Raw genomic sequence first — 14699 nt, 5'->3', positions numbered from 1 at the left:
ATGTGCCTTTACAACACACACAAACACACATGTGACTCCCCTAGATGCACACATGCACCATAGAGCAAGCCCTTGATCATACTTATCCCAACACCCTTTGAGGTCATTTATGGGAAGGTGATTCTGCCACCTATCCTGAGGACCAAGGATGAAATATTTGCAGCTGATCAGTTTGTGAGAGACCTCGAGACAGCTTACAGTCAAGTTCGGACAGCAATTGAAAGGTCTCAAGAGAAGCATAAAAGAGCTGCAGATAAGCATAGGAGACAATTAAATCTCAAGGAAGGGGATTGGGTACTTTTAAAGTTCGAGAAAGCTAGGCGTCGCAAGTTTAAAGGAAAACAGAAAGTGTATGCAAAGTTATCTCCTAGATACTATGGCCCTTTCAGGGTTACAGAAAAAATAAATGAGGTTGCATACAGGTTAGCATTGCCAGAGCATTGGAGGATTCACAATGCATTCCATGTGAGTCTTCTAAAGAAATTCCAAGGTCCAGAGCCTACAGAACCAGTATCACAAGATCCACCAGAAGTAGATGATCTGAAGAAGGTCCTTCAGCCAGAGCAGATTGTGTACCATACTGTACGCAAAGGCTCTCAGGGCAAGGAGTTTTACATGTATCTTGTAAAATTCAAGAATTATACGGCATTAGATACCAAGTGGATGGATGAAGACATGTTATCCGATCATCCACAACTTTTGGATGTTTACAAGAAAGCTTTTCAGTTGAGGTCAACTAAATAGAAGCCGAGGGGATGTCACCACAATGTAAATATCCTAAGTCAAAGTACAGCTGACCATTTATTTGATCATAATTAAAGATTTTTCATATGTGTTAATTATGGTCAAAGAATTGACTACAATCAAAGATACTTGACTCTGGTCAAGTAAACCTGACTTCGATCGAGGAGACTTGGTTTATTACCAAGAGGGTTAACTGCGGTTAACCAGAGAACTAGAGAACTGACTACGGTCAGAGAGTGTTCACTTCGATCAACGAGACTTGGCATGCACCAAGAGGGTTAACTACAGTTAACCAAGATGTGCCAACTTTGGTTGGAGAGTTGTGCCAACTTCGGTTGGAGAGACTTGACTATAATTAAGGCGCCTCGACCCTTGGTCAAAGCCCTTAATTATGATCAAGAGCATTGACTTCAGTCAACGAGAGAATAAATATATATTTTTTATATTTGTTATGTGTGCACATGTGTTCAGTGGGGACGTCCCCTGTGACTAGAATTAGTCCACAGTGTGTTATTTGCATGCAAAGCGCTAACAATTAATGGGTGCCAGGGTGGTGTGCTTTAATTAATTGTTGCAAGTACTAGGAAGAGTTATTTTCCTAAGCGCTACGGGAGCCTACCAAGAGTCTAGGAGGCGGTTCGCGTGACCAAGTGCTTCAAAGACTCCAGAGTTGCCCTTAGTGGCATGTAATTAGGAAAGTAAAGTAGAAATTGACAAGTGGCTTGTTGCCAAGAAGGGGAGCCTTAGAGCTCATGTAATGATTCATTTTACGTTTGGATTTATGTATGTACAGCTTCTACGCTAAACTCATGTACTCAGTTTTCTCTCAAGTAATAAAAACCTTCGGGGGGGTCCAGCCCGACGATTGTCCTGGGCCCTACTGTTTATGTGCCTCCGCCCGTTTTACCTCCCCCCACTCCACCTCTGCCCTCGCCCTTACCCTCGTCCTCGCCCTTACCCTCCGCCCTCTCTGCCTCCCCTCGCTCCGCCCGCCCTACTCTACCTCCCCCCACTCCAGCTCCACCCCCCACTCCACCCTACCTCCCCTGCTCCTCCTCCCTCTCCACCTCCGCCATCTCCCCCGCTCCACCTCCGCCCCCCGCCCTGCTTTCTCCCCCACTCCACCTCCGTCCCGCCGCCCACTGCCTTCCCCGCTCCGCCCCCCCCTTGTTGCTCCCCCACCCCCTCTCCCCCCCTCCTTCCGCCTCCTCGCCTCCCCTCCTTGCCGCCTCGCACCTCTTCCCGCCCTTTTGTCCTCCCGCCAACGTGCCCCCCCCGCCATTCCGCCTCCTCCCACCTTCTCCTCTTCTCCCGCCTCTCCCGCCTCCTTCCATTTCTTAATTCCTTCCTCCTCCTCCTCCCCTTGCTCCCTCCTTCCTCCCTTACCCTCTCCTTCTCTCCCCTCCGCCTCTCCGCTTCGTCCCTTTTTTATTTGCCTCCTTGCAACGGGAGCACTCGTGTTTGCTACGGTGAAAGAAAATCTTGGTGGTGACCTTTGGTTTGGCCAGAGGGGCTCTATGGCAGCACCCTCGACTCCCACAGCCGTTAAGGTTCTTCTTTCCCCAGCTGACAAGCAACAAGTACAACAGGCAGTCCAGTCTCTCCAGAACAAGGCGCTTGTGGGCAGAATTGTGGGCCTCACGCCTACACGGAGACAGGTGCGAGAGTGGATCCAGGCGAGCTTCACATTAGAGGGCGACCACATCCAAGAGGTCACCATCTATGGACGAGGTGTTTTCCTCATCCAGTTGAGCTCCCCTGATACCGCCTCGACACTTGTGGAGCAGAGCCCCATTCTCCTTGGCCCGCACCTTGTCTACCTCTTTCCTTGGTATCATGGATTCACAATGGAGGACATGGATACGACACACCATGTTCCACGGTTTTCAATTAAACTCCGCTTCCTAGGGCTCCCCAAGGAGTATCATGCCTCAACCTTGAAGAGGCAAAATAGACAATCTAAGGATTGGGAGCAAAGCTGAAGAGGCGAAGGGGAAGAGGGAAGGCCAAACTAGGATGTTCATTACAGGTTCCTAGAGTCTCAATGCATACAAAAGAAGACGAGCTAGAGTCAACAGCTAGCTAGGTGCACAAAGTTGGCTCACTGCCGAAACCTTGGAAGGTACAAAGCATAGGTTTACACGTACAAAGCATGCCTCGAGCTCCAAAAAGGCCACAATCAAGGAAAGTAACTCATCCAAGCCATGTGTGCCTTTATTAGAAAACACAAACCAATGTAGCCAACACTCCCGTGGCGGAAGATTGGGTAGAATTGTAGTTCAAATCTCACTCCTTTTCCTTTGTGCACACAAGTGAATGTAGATGCAGACACGCTTATTGAATCATGTATCTAGATGAACCCCGGAACATGCCCAAACTCATCCTCTAAAACCATAACATAGTGCAGTTTCAATCTCATGATAGTCACTCATAAGGTTGAAATCCATAAACTCCATCATGCATAGCAAGGACTAGCTATTATGACATCCCCACTGACATCATCAGAGCCCAACAGTGGGTGTAGACCATAGTATAAAATATGCTCACACATACAAAATCCACACACCCACACATACTTGAGCATCCATTTATACAAAGTCTTCGTACTGAGTTTATGTCGGCACTCCGGAGGTGAAAGGAAGACTCAGCCATGACGAAGTCTAGCACTAAACGAGAAGGCTAATCAAAAAGTAGTCCAAAATATCTTCATTCAAGCTACAACTGCTTGTGAAGACTAAACGATCTCATTTTAGTCTCTCCCAGACGAGCACATCTAGCTGATAGGGCAATGCACCACTTAAGATAGAAAGACTTATCGCAATACCAGCAGGCCGCAACATGGATGAAAACTTCACAAGGTGAAATTTGCATGTCCGCTAATACGAGCAAAAGCATATATCTAGATGAATCCAAGAACATGCCCAAACTCATCCTCTAAAAAAAAAACAAAGTACAGTTTCAATCTCATGATAGTCACTCATAAGCTTGAAACCATAAACGTCATCGTGCATAGCAAGGACTAGCTACTATGACATCCCCATTGATGTCATCAGTGCCCAACATTGGGTGTAAGCCATAGTATAAACATGCACAGTAGAGTAAAATAGATTGCCACAATGATGAACAAAACCTCATACAAAGGTATGCTCAGTGTGCCACCATCTACCAGATATGGTGTTGCCTAGATGTGGATAGCAGATATGGTGTTGCCTAGATGTGGACCATCGGCACCACAAAACTGTTCTCCTACCTCCTCTTGGCAGCTCCAAAGCTCTGTCAGCCTGCATGCTCCTATGGAGGTTCAGTGGGCCGTGTAAATGCCCTTCGTACAGGCCTCCTTGCTGCTCCAATGGACAGCCAAAGGTGAGACACTGCACTGTACCTTTCCTTAAACTCCTTGCTACTCCCCTTCCTAATGAAGACCTGCAGGTTGAGTATCCACACGGATCCCTAGACCTCCCTGCTACTAGAGCTGCAGCCCAAAACTGAGGCAACAATGAATGAATGGGCCCACATTCTTGGTCCCATCTTCACCAACCTTCCTCATTCCTCACATTTCAAAAGTCAAATCAAGCATATGTTAAAGCAAATTTCTAGACAAGATAGCAAGCTATCATTTCAAGTGCAACTAAAATGCCAACATCTAATGGAGAAAAACACCCCAAAAAATGGGATGATTAGGCTGGTCCACCCTTAAACATCATCAATAATCAAATTCAACATTTAAGACAACATGATATCACAAGAAGACTCGTGAGACATAAACCCCTTAGAAACAAGTAACCCCTAAAAACATGACAGGATCATCATGCTAGAAAATAAACTCAGTTATGCTAAGCAAAGCTCAATGCCATTTGGCCTTGCCTATGTCCGATATCGCCATGTATTTCTTGTTTCTTCCAGCTGGCCACGCCTGTACCTACTTGGAATAAATGAAACGAGTATTATCACCGTTTTGCTAGCGGCATCTTGAAGGCTATCGCATCTTGATGAGTTGCAAAGCGAAACAGTGACTTTGAAGATATACCCTCGATAGAGTCTAGACTCACACCTCACCTTCCAAGTCAGAGTAGATCTTCCATCTTGAGGTGATAGGCTGCTCCCCTATCTTATCCAGGATGCCTCAATAATCAAGTATGAGAATACTTAGGTTAACCTAATAGACCAATTTAGTGGCCCCAGTCCCCTGCGAAGACATTTGGCAAACCATAGCTGGAACAATTGTCTAGCAGATCAAGTTGCCCGTTGTAGCAAACTCGACCCACAAGCACGCCGGTAATCAAAGACTCACACCTCACCTTCCAAGTCGGAGTAGATCTTCCATCTTGAGGTGATAGGCTGCTCCCCTATCATCCAAGATGCCTCCATAATCAAGTATGAGAATACTTAGGTTAACCCGATAGCCAAATTTAGTGGCCCCAGTGCCCTAAGGAGACATTTGGCAAACCATAGCTGGAGCAACTGTCTAGCAAATCCAGGTTGCCCATTGTAGCAAACTCGATCCACAACCACGCCGGTAATCATGTAGCTCATCAGCATCTACACTTTGCTCTTTATCTCGGAGCAAAGTCAAAAGGATTCTAGCATCTACTATTGTATCACGGATAGAGGTATCTATTGGTTGCATAATCCCCCCCGAGTGCAGTTTAAATCTCATAACAATCACCCACAAGGTTCAAGCCATAAACTCCATCACAAATTACGGCACTATTTGCTATGACATCCCCACCAATGTCATGAGTGCCCGGCAATGGTGTTGGCCATAGTACAAGCATATGCTCTCACATGTATACATATCCCACACACAAATAAGCATCCATTTCATCCATTTATACAAAGGTCTTGGTAACTAAAGTTTCTGTGAGATGAAATGCAAAGTCAACTATAACATGCTAGCACTAAAGGTAGAAAGTCCATTGGTAGGCACCCTCATTCCCACCCTATATATAAAAAAAAGGCCTAAGAGCTCCCACCCTCATTCGCCTCGGCACTAGCATTAAAAAAACTCAGCTAGCACCAACAGATCACATAGCAAGAAAGAGGACCGGAAATAGCCATAAGCTCAAGGCATAGCCCCATAAAAGAAATGGACAAATCCACCATGCCTTCATCTCAGCATGGTTGATTCTAGCACCAACAGATCACATAGCAAGAAAGAGGACCGGAAAGAGACAAAAGCTCAAGGCATAGCCCCATAAAGGTAATGGACAAATCCACCATGCCTTCATCTCAGCATGGTGAATGCAACAAAAAAATGGTACATTCAAATGATGCAAAAAAGCAGTCATGGACAACCTCAAATCTAATGGCACACATGTGAGATGTTCTTGATGCATCCAAAAAAAATCCACGTACAAGCTAAATACATAGCTTTGGTATCACATGTTGTGAAGCCTGCACTCTTGAGGATGCAGCTAAGCATCCTCAATGGATGGCAGCCCTACAATCAAAGATTGAACAAACTTGGGACGTTATTGCGTGACAACTAAGGGGAAGGTCATAGGTAATAAGTGGATCTATAAGGCCAAGTATAAGTCTGACAATACTCTGGATAAATACAAGGCTAGGTTGGTGGAAAAAGGGTATGCTCAGATTGAGGGGCTGCATAGGAGACCTCTGCTCCATGATAAACATTTGGACTATGTTGTCTTTGGCAACCGACCTCCTCAATAGGGAGTTATTTTTTTAATTTTATTTCTTTTGCTTGAAAAACTTCATACAAAACAACAGCCCTAAAGGTGCTGAGTATGGAAAAAGCCGAAAAGGCTGAAAGAAGAAACCAGCCCATTCCAAAGAAACCCAGCTCACTGTCTAGGGAATCTCTAGTATCAGGGCTAACAGCCACGTGGGGGGACTATACAACTAGTGAATCCCTCGCGGAGTGAAAATGTAGAAAACTCTTGCAAGCCAAGCCTTGCAGAAACGTGCGCGCCTCGCGACAGTCCCCCTAGAGCCTGGGGTCCCACGCACTCAAGGTGTAGATGAGATGGCGACCGAGGTAGCGGAGGGTGGAGCCAGATGCGCTCACCCATCACCAGACTAGAGCAAGCAACCCAAATGTTCCACGCCATGCTACTGGCTACTACCTCCCAAACGCTATCCTCTAGAGGAAAATGAGGATCCGGGCTATCAGGAGGGACCGCCTTCTGAATGCTTGACCCTGTACCCGATATCCTCAATGGGGAGTTACAAGAGGAGATATATATTGAGCACCCTCCACGCTTTTGAGGTTAAGGGAACGTAATTAATGTGCAAGTTAAGGAAGGCATTGTACATGTTGAAACCAGCCTGAGAGAATGGCACCACAAAATTGATCACTATTGGCTCTCATGGACTCCATCATACGTCAACCTCTACACATTGGTATAGGATGACCTTTATGCTGATGACCTTATTACCTCTAGGAATCATGCTAGTGTAAGATGAGATACACAAGTCATGCTTCCGGAGGAGTTTGGAATGACAAATCCAGAAGAGCATCACTACTTCTTGATATGGTGATTCAAAGGCCAATCGATGGAATCTTTCTTAGTCAGCACAAGTATCGCTTGGAGCTCTTCAAAAGATTTTACTTCGATAGATCCAAGGAATGAACTTTCCAAAAATTATTCTCCCCCCTTGGTTGATGGTACATCATATTATCAATTGGTGGGATGCCTTCTTTATCTCACCAACACACGCCCTAACATTTCTTTTGCAATCAAGGTGTTGAGCAAGTTCTCTAGGTCACCTCACCAATCACATTGGACAACAAGATTACAAGTTCTGCAGAAGCTCGAGACTATGGTATCTTCTACTCCTAGAGAGTTGGGCTTGAAGGATACACTTGGTTCAATCTGGTCTCATTCCTTGGTCAAGCAACAAGCAACGGACGATGAATGTCTCATCAACAAAAGCAAAGTATCACTCAACAAGGGTGGTTTCATGTGAGGCTATCTTGCTCAAATAGTTGTCAACAAATTTGGAACCTCAAAATCCTCCTTCATGAATCCAATGTGACATCGTGCATCGCTATCGTGCACAACCAATGTTTCATGGTCACACAAAAGATTTTGAGGTGGACTGTCACTACATCCGAAGGCTAATTGAGGACCACATGGTGGAGCTTGTCCCCTATTGACAAAGGGGAGCCTGGCCTTCTAACAAAGGCAATTTCTCAAATAAAGCCCTTCATGCCATGTCATTTCTAGTAGTTTTCCAAGTGCCCCTCCAATTTATCACCTGCCTCCGCATGCAATTAGAACTGAAATTACACGTGTGAAGAAGGAAAAATAGTATTTCATTGCTTGTTACGTATGCTCCATGCCTAGACAAAAGCAATAAGATGATACAATTCAGTAGAGAACAAAAAAAATGTTTCATCACCACAGCACGTTGACATTTTTAACACGATTCTTCAATAGAGTAAGGGTTTGAGCAAAAGCGGATGTCACAAGAATACCCCGCAAAAAGCTTAAGTAGTGTAAATGCATCCAACCTATCATTCTTCTTAGCATCTAGCTACAAGAGGAACAATATTGCACCGGGAGCTCGCTGATGTGCTACTATGTGGCAGCTTTCGGGACATTATTGGTTTTGCATGTGCAGTTTCAATGTTGCTTATTGTGGTGTGATCGTGGAAGCAAAGAGGTGCACATTCTTAAGAATGTATTCTTTCACTCCTGATCCAATACTTGACCTAGAGTTGTTATTGTGCACATAATGCAAAGGCAGTTTGGAAAATTGGTCTTCAGGAAGCCACGGTCCATGCAATGACCAGCTAACAAAGGAGGTGCAGCAGTTTAGGAGATAACCTTGGTGCCTCTCTAGCGGGGTACTTGAGAAGCGATTCCTGTGCTTGTGCTATATTAGAGCTTTGAGTACAGTTCGCAAAGAATGCAACACTTAAGGGGATGGTCTTAGCCCGTGGTTTCCCACAAAGCAATAGTATGATTGTGCTTCATCTTTGTATTCAGCTCTAAGTACTATACAAACACTTGTCAATTTTTTCATACATTTATGTAAGTCTTCCATGAAGCTGGTCAGTTGCATGCTTTTTGTTTTTACAAAGTTCTCCCTTTGTAAGGAGGCACCATGCATAGTATAAGAACGACATGAAGAGAGAGAGAGAGAGAGAGAGAGAGAGAGAGATTATTTAAGTCTTCAAAAGATCGAAGGATATGCGGGACTGAAAGAACTAGATACAATGAGAAAACTTGGAGGGTGGGGCAACCAATCGGACATCCACTCCCAAGACAAAAACTAATATCTGAGAAACCGATGAAAAAAGAGATATCCCAAGGCATGGAAGAATCTAATATCTGAGAAACCAAGAGGAGGGGACAAAACAAAGCTATATAGAGTAGTATTTCAAACTGTAATTTTATAACCCATGAAGATACAAACTTTCATGCACAATAACTGCATGCATATGCACAAAGGCCTTCCTAGTATTTCTTCGTAGGGCTCCTTCATGGGCTGAATTCGGAGATTTCATCCAAGTATGGCATTCGATAGTTATAAAAGGTCTACAATAAATTTTACAAGATCCTGGTTCCCAGCGGCTTGTCTTAAATATAAAAGACAAACTTCATATTCTTAAAATCGATACAAAACCCTTTTCCCCATAGGATTTGAGCCCAGTTTCCTAGTAAGTTAAGTAATACTGTGTAGGCTTTGCTTGAGCAATATGACAGTAAATCAATGTACCTCTGTTCCATTCACAACAGGCGCTGAAGCTAACGGGTCGTCAAACTTTGGAACAGTAGGCGGAGATACTTTGCTTGTCTGCAGCTCCTTGTCCCGTGGTATATAATTCCTGAACTTGATATTCTGGTCCCTGTTAAGAATCAACCATCTAATTCATTCGTCGCCGGTAAACAGAAATTCCAAGGTAATAACTAGGAGGACTAGCGTACGAATCACAATATATGCGTTTAATCCAAATATTGGCTTACGGCTGTTCCGGACCGTCCTGAGCATTGGCTTGCTGGGCGTTAGAGTCCTGGGCTATGAGCTGGGCAGCGGCACGCAAGGCTAGGAGCCTTTCCCGGCGCTGAGCTGCAGCAGCCTCGGGGGAATCCTCGGCCATTTCAAAGCGCCCTTTCAGAGATAAGCTAAAAGACCTAAAGACCTGTAGTGCCTGTAACTAAAAGTTGTGTATTTCAAATTGCTACAAAATTTGCTTTTTTAAGGGTGGATTCAAGTCATCCGCCACAGAAACGAAATAGAAACTAGGCAGGCTTTCGGTCATGGAGCCCTTTCCATCGTGAATAAAGGTGTCGTCATCCTTTAATCAGCTTGGCTTTCCTTGCTCCCTAGCATGGCATCGAGAGCAGGCATCAAAGAGAGGAATGTTGTAAGAATTATATAATATATAATTATATAACCACAATGTGGGCGGAGAGGCGGTGTGCTTCTTTCCCCAAAAAGTTATAATCCAAGGGAACGGGTCCTTCCCTAGGTGCCGAGAATGTTAACACCAAAAATATAAACGCCGAAAATAAGTCTCGCGGAAGGATAAGATACTGGCATATTACCTAGATGTCAATAGTCGTAGTTGTATTTTTTCACATCGTCTGTAAAGCCCAGATCTTTCTAACGACTTCCATGTTAACCTGCTCGCACAAATAGAAAACAAGCAATGCACATGAGGGTGCTGAAATTCAAATTAGGTAGTGGACTTGCAAAACCTAGCTTTTATCGATAATTTAAATATAAAGTTTGCTATTAAACTATAAAAAAGACATTGCTAGAAGGAACCTTTATGGGGCCAATTTATTGTTGACTTTTGGGGCTATTGTGGTTGACACTTAATCTCTTGGCGTTGGGTTGTAGAGTGCTCACAATTGGTTTTGTCTCGCAATCTCTTGGCGTTGGGTTGTAGAGTGCACACAATTGCACCCAATCTTGCTATTGTCTCACAAAAGAAAACCCTGTGGAGAATTGAATTGTCTAGAGGGTGTGGACTTGTAAAAACTACCCCCCAAAGAGAGAACACCAAAAAGAAAAAACCTGTTGAGAATCAAATTGTCTGGAGGGTGTGGACTTGTAGAAACTACCACCAAAGAGAGAACGCCTTTATGTGATGGAGGGAAACAACGTGCCAAACTCAATCATCAACAAACTTTGTCTTCATCTAGATCATTACGTACTCGGCAACTCCTCATCCAGATCATCATCTGGGATTTCAGCTCTCTTCTTCGCGAGTCTTCTAGTTGTTGAACTTTCAAGCTCTATAGAATCAGCCATCTTTGGGCCAAAGAATCTCAGTCTAGTTGTTGGTCCAAGAGTAGTACTAAAAGATAATTCTTGGATAAGATCACTAATGTCCAATGGCTTCTTACAAGAGTCCACACTAAAACAGAAACTTGCCACTCCCTCCAAGGAATGCCAAAGGTACTAACAAAGTCCCTAGACCACTCCCCCTTGTCTTCCTCTAAATCTGTCGACTAGGGCTTTCGCCTGCTGTCTCCTAATTCAATCAGTCGAAGTTCTAGTCCTAGCACTTACACCCACGCATCTGGCTCTACAAATTCCACCACCGGACTAATTCAAGGTTTTGAACTATATTGAAGGATGTAAAGGCAATCACAGAGCAGAAAATAAGGCATAAGGGGGTGTACCCGTCAAGAGGCATAATACAAGGTGCGTTGTTTGTCACCTTTAAAAATATAAATGTAAAGATGCCCATGCCCACATTGCAGCTCTCTACAAATTAAACATTTGTTGCAGCTCAAGAACAAAGCAACCATCAGTGCGTTGTGGCGTCCGACCTCATTGCTCGAATTAGTTCTAATCAATGCAGATATTCAAACCACCACTGACTCTATTAGGCACCAACCTACACAATTGTCTTGTAGACTGTGTATGAACGAAATGATGGGAATGTCAAGCGTTGAGGAAACCTCCTTATTCTTATTACCATGCTAAGTCGTTCATCGAAAACTACGAAGCTTCCTCCACCACACCTCAAAGATCCTCTTCAACCCCTAGAACTTTGTTGGTCATTGTGCACCAGGCCATCACAACACCAAGCGAAAAGCCCAGATAATAGATAGACATATCTAGATGCGGAAGAGAAACTAAAAAGCTTGAATCTATAAAAGAAGAAAGGAATGATGATTATGATGGTGCTAGCACTGAAAGGCCCACAAAAGAGGTGATCAAGCAAATGATGGAAACAGTCAGCATTCGTATTCTTCCCTCATAGAGCACGTGAAAGTGCTTATGGTCCTCTAGTTTGCGTTACTCCATCCAAACAGCTTCAAGGCATTGCAACCCTGTGAGCCAAATTCCATTCTCGAGAAAGGAGGTCTAGTCCATAAGATTAACCGTGTAAGCTCACAACCGCAGTAGGGGAGGAGAAGATGGGTTAGTCGGGGCCCCCAAAAATCTCTGCATTGTTGTTATGCTTTGCAGAGGTTGAGAATTCTCAGGCTTTGAAGCCATCAGACTTTAGCAAGAGCCCTTCAACCTCTAGTCAACCAAGATGAGGAGATTGGATCACCGAGGTTGAGGGAGAAACCTGGACAGAATAAGAGAATTGCACTTTTTTTGGTACTACGGATTTTCCTCCATAACTAAGAACTAAAAGAAAAAAGAGTTTAGCTCCCACGCTCATTTCGATTCTATGTTCCATCATGCCAAATGAAATTCCAAAGAATTGGGGACTATACCGTAGAACAGCGTGGAGTTTCTTTGTTCTCAAACGTTTCTTTTAAGAAAATCAAAGGATCCATATATAAAAATGTGGCGACCGAGGTGGTCTATGTCAAGGCAATCGTAAGACAACACAATTATCAACTTATTGATAAGAACATTGTTGGTGTTAACAAGGCTCAGGATCGTTGATGACTCCCTGGGCTCAGTAGAGATGTGTACAGGATCAGAATTTATGTTGCCCACATCACTACAAACTACTCCCAACACATCCCCCTGGATGTGCATGAACTTTACGAAAACCTGGATCTACCATTCATCGACAAATCTGCATAGCTTCTCCTACTGCTATTCTACCGTAAGTTAGAAGCAACAAGAACAAGACGAGTGGAGGTTGAAAGGAGAAGGGTCAAGAGTAGAAACTCAGTAAACTTGAAAATTGCAAAGCTAAAAATTTAAGAAGCTGGTGCGTGTTGACACTGTATGCAATGCCCAAAACAAACCCAAAAACCCAGAAAATGGCAAGGCAGCAGCACAACCAGCCCCTTGAGTTCCGTTGCCCCTTGATTTCAATTGCACTACGCTCATGGAAGACATCAGGCCCGGTTCCAGTCATGCCAACTTTTCATGCATCATCCTTGTCACTCTAACATGGGAGAACAGCTCCATACAATACACTTGGTACTGGACTTTGCATCTACCCAATCATCAACCCAAAACACTAAATGATACAACTTTCAGGACCTTTGAAAGACAGGCCATAGCTTAATCTGAGGATATTCATGACAATCTGAGACACCACTATTGAAAGAGCACAAGCCCCAACAAGGGAGAGAGCTAGTCATTCATGGCTCAGCCAATGTGAGGAGATTCATCCTAAGAGTCAGAAACAAAAAGGAAAGCTAGCCGGATTCCAAACGAAGCAACACAAGACCACAGTGACAAGAAGTGGAAAGCCTTTAAAAAAGCTATCTATGCTTTCCTCTCTTTTGAGACAATTTTAGAAGGTGTGTTGTAAGCCATTAGATCAAAGTGAAATCAAGGCTTATATTTAAGACACGTGGCTCAAGGAGAGCTCAAGAAACCAAAACTTCTCCCTAGGCTACCTACCATAACTAGATATGCGTCAGGCAGCATAAGGGTTTGTTTTTTGCTTGCCCCTTGGGAGTAGCCTTAACAAAGATGCAATCTGGGCAAAGAAGAAATTAGGCATTTTTTTGGCCTAAACCCCTGGGGGTAGCCTTAGCAATGATGCAATTTGGGCAAAGCAAAAATTAGGCATTTTTAGAATTTTGGGAAGTGCATTTTTCCTATTGGACAATATGTTGATATGTGGCTTCTCTTCTTCATTGGACTCAAATGCAGACTTTAAAGTGGTTGACTCTCTCTCTCTCTCTCTCTCTCACACACACACACACACACCATCTCCACCTTTTCTCCCTACCCCCCCAACACCCCCCCCCCCTTCTCTTGCTCTCTCTCTCTCTCTCTCTCTCTCTCTCTCCCTCTCTCCCCTTTATCTTGTGTAGTCTTCCTCCACACCATTTCCAATGGATTCCTTTTTGTTTGCTTTTTTAAATCTTGGGGAGGCCTCATGAATGATTAAATATCATTCACCTTGTTAATGATTAGTTCCAAGTTTTGTATGGGCCCAAATTATTGTTACATGCAAGTTGATATGTAAAGCATAAAAATAAAGATGAAAGACGATTGGTTTTGATAGGTCAAGATGGAATGGAGTAAAATAAATGCAAAGTAAAATGAATGTTTAGAGAAAATCAAGTAAAGTAATGAATCTGTTTATGATTTATATCAGATTCTTGTGCTTCAAGTAATAATATTTTCTCGCACTTGTAGGGTTTCCTTTTAAATTGTTATATCCTTTTGAAGTTAGCGTTTTTCAAATAGAATGTTTCTGCGGACATCATCAACCATTTTAGTCGGTGGGTTAGTTGAACTTCTTTTCTGTTTCTTTTACGCATTCATTTTTTTTCATCGAATTATTATAGGCCAATGATGCATTTAGCCCAAAGAGATGAAGTTGTGTCTAAAAACTAAAGTAATTTAACATAATCATTCAAATTCATAGAATGACTCTATTGCAGTTCTCTCTAGTTGATTGCCTTAGTTTGCAACATCGGCATCATGTATGTTGCTTAGTTGTTCTCGATGTCAATAAAATGTCTACAAAAAGAAGAGGAAATATAATAGCAGTATACTTATAAGATTTAAGTTTGAATGTGATGTTGCAAAAAAATTTTAAAAAGCAACACATTTAATTGACGAATAGGAGGCTTGTATCCTTTTTTTAAAAA

General features: G+C 43.4%; 1 protein-coding gene across 1 annotated transcript in view; it reads right to left on the bottom strand.

The window, feature by feature from the left end:
• Positions 1–10082, bottom strand: part of LOC147880176 (uncharacterized) — a 29844-nt gene extending 19762 nt beyond the window's left edge. Inside the window, exons 1-2 of the mRNA XM_087370959.1 lie at positions 9681–10082; positions 9433–9562 (exon numbers count right to left, since the gene is read on the bottom strand). Of these exons, the coding sequence (XP_087227085.1) occupies positions 9433–9562; positions 9681–9814 (264 nt within the window). The 5' untranslated portion in view covers positions 9815–10082. The remainder of the gene's footprint in view (positions 1–9432; positions 9563–9680) is intronic.
• Positions 10083–14699: the final 4617 nt, after the last annotated feature.

Source organism: Dipteris shenzhenensis, chromosome 32 (genome assembly GCF_047967505.1).
Source record: "Dipteris shenzhenensis isolate YYH24624 ecotype China chromosome 32, Dip_SZ_1.0, whole genome shotgun sequence".
Lineage (NCBI taxonomy): Eukaryota > Viridiplantae > Streptophyta > Polypodiopsida > Gleicheniales > Dipteridaceae > Dipteris > Dipteris shenzhenensis.
The sequence above is the reverse complement of the archived record's forward strand: the minus strand, read 5'-3'. Positions and strand labels throughout refer to the sequence as shown.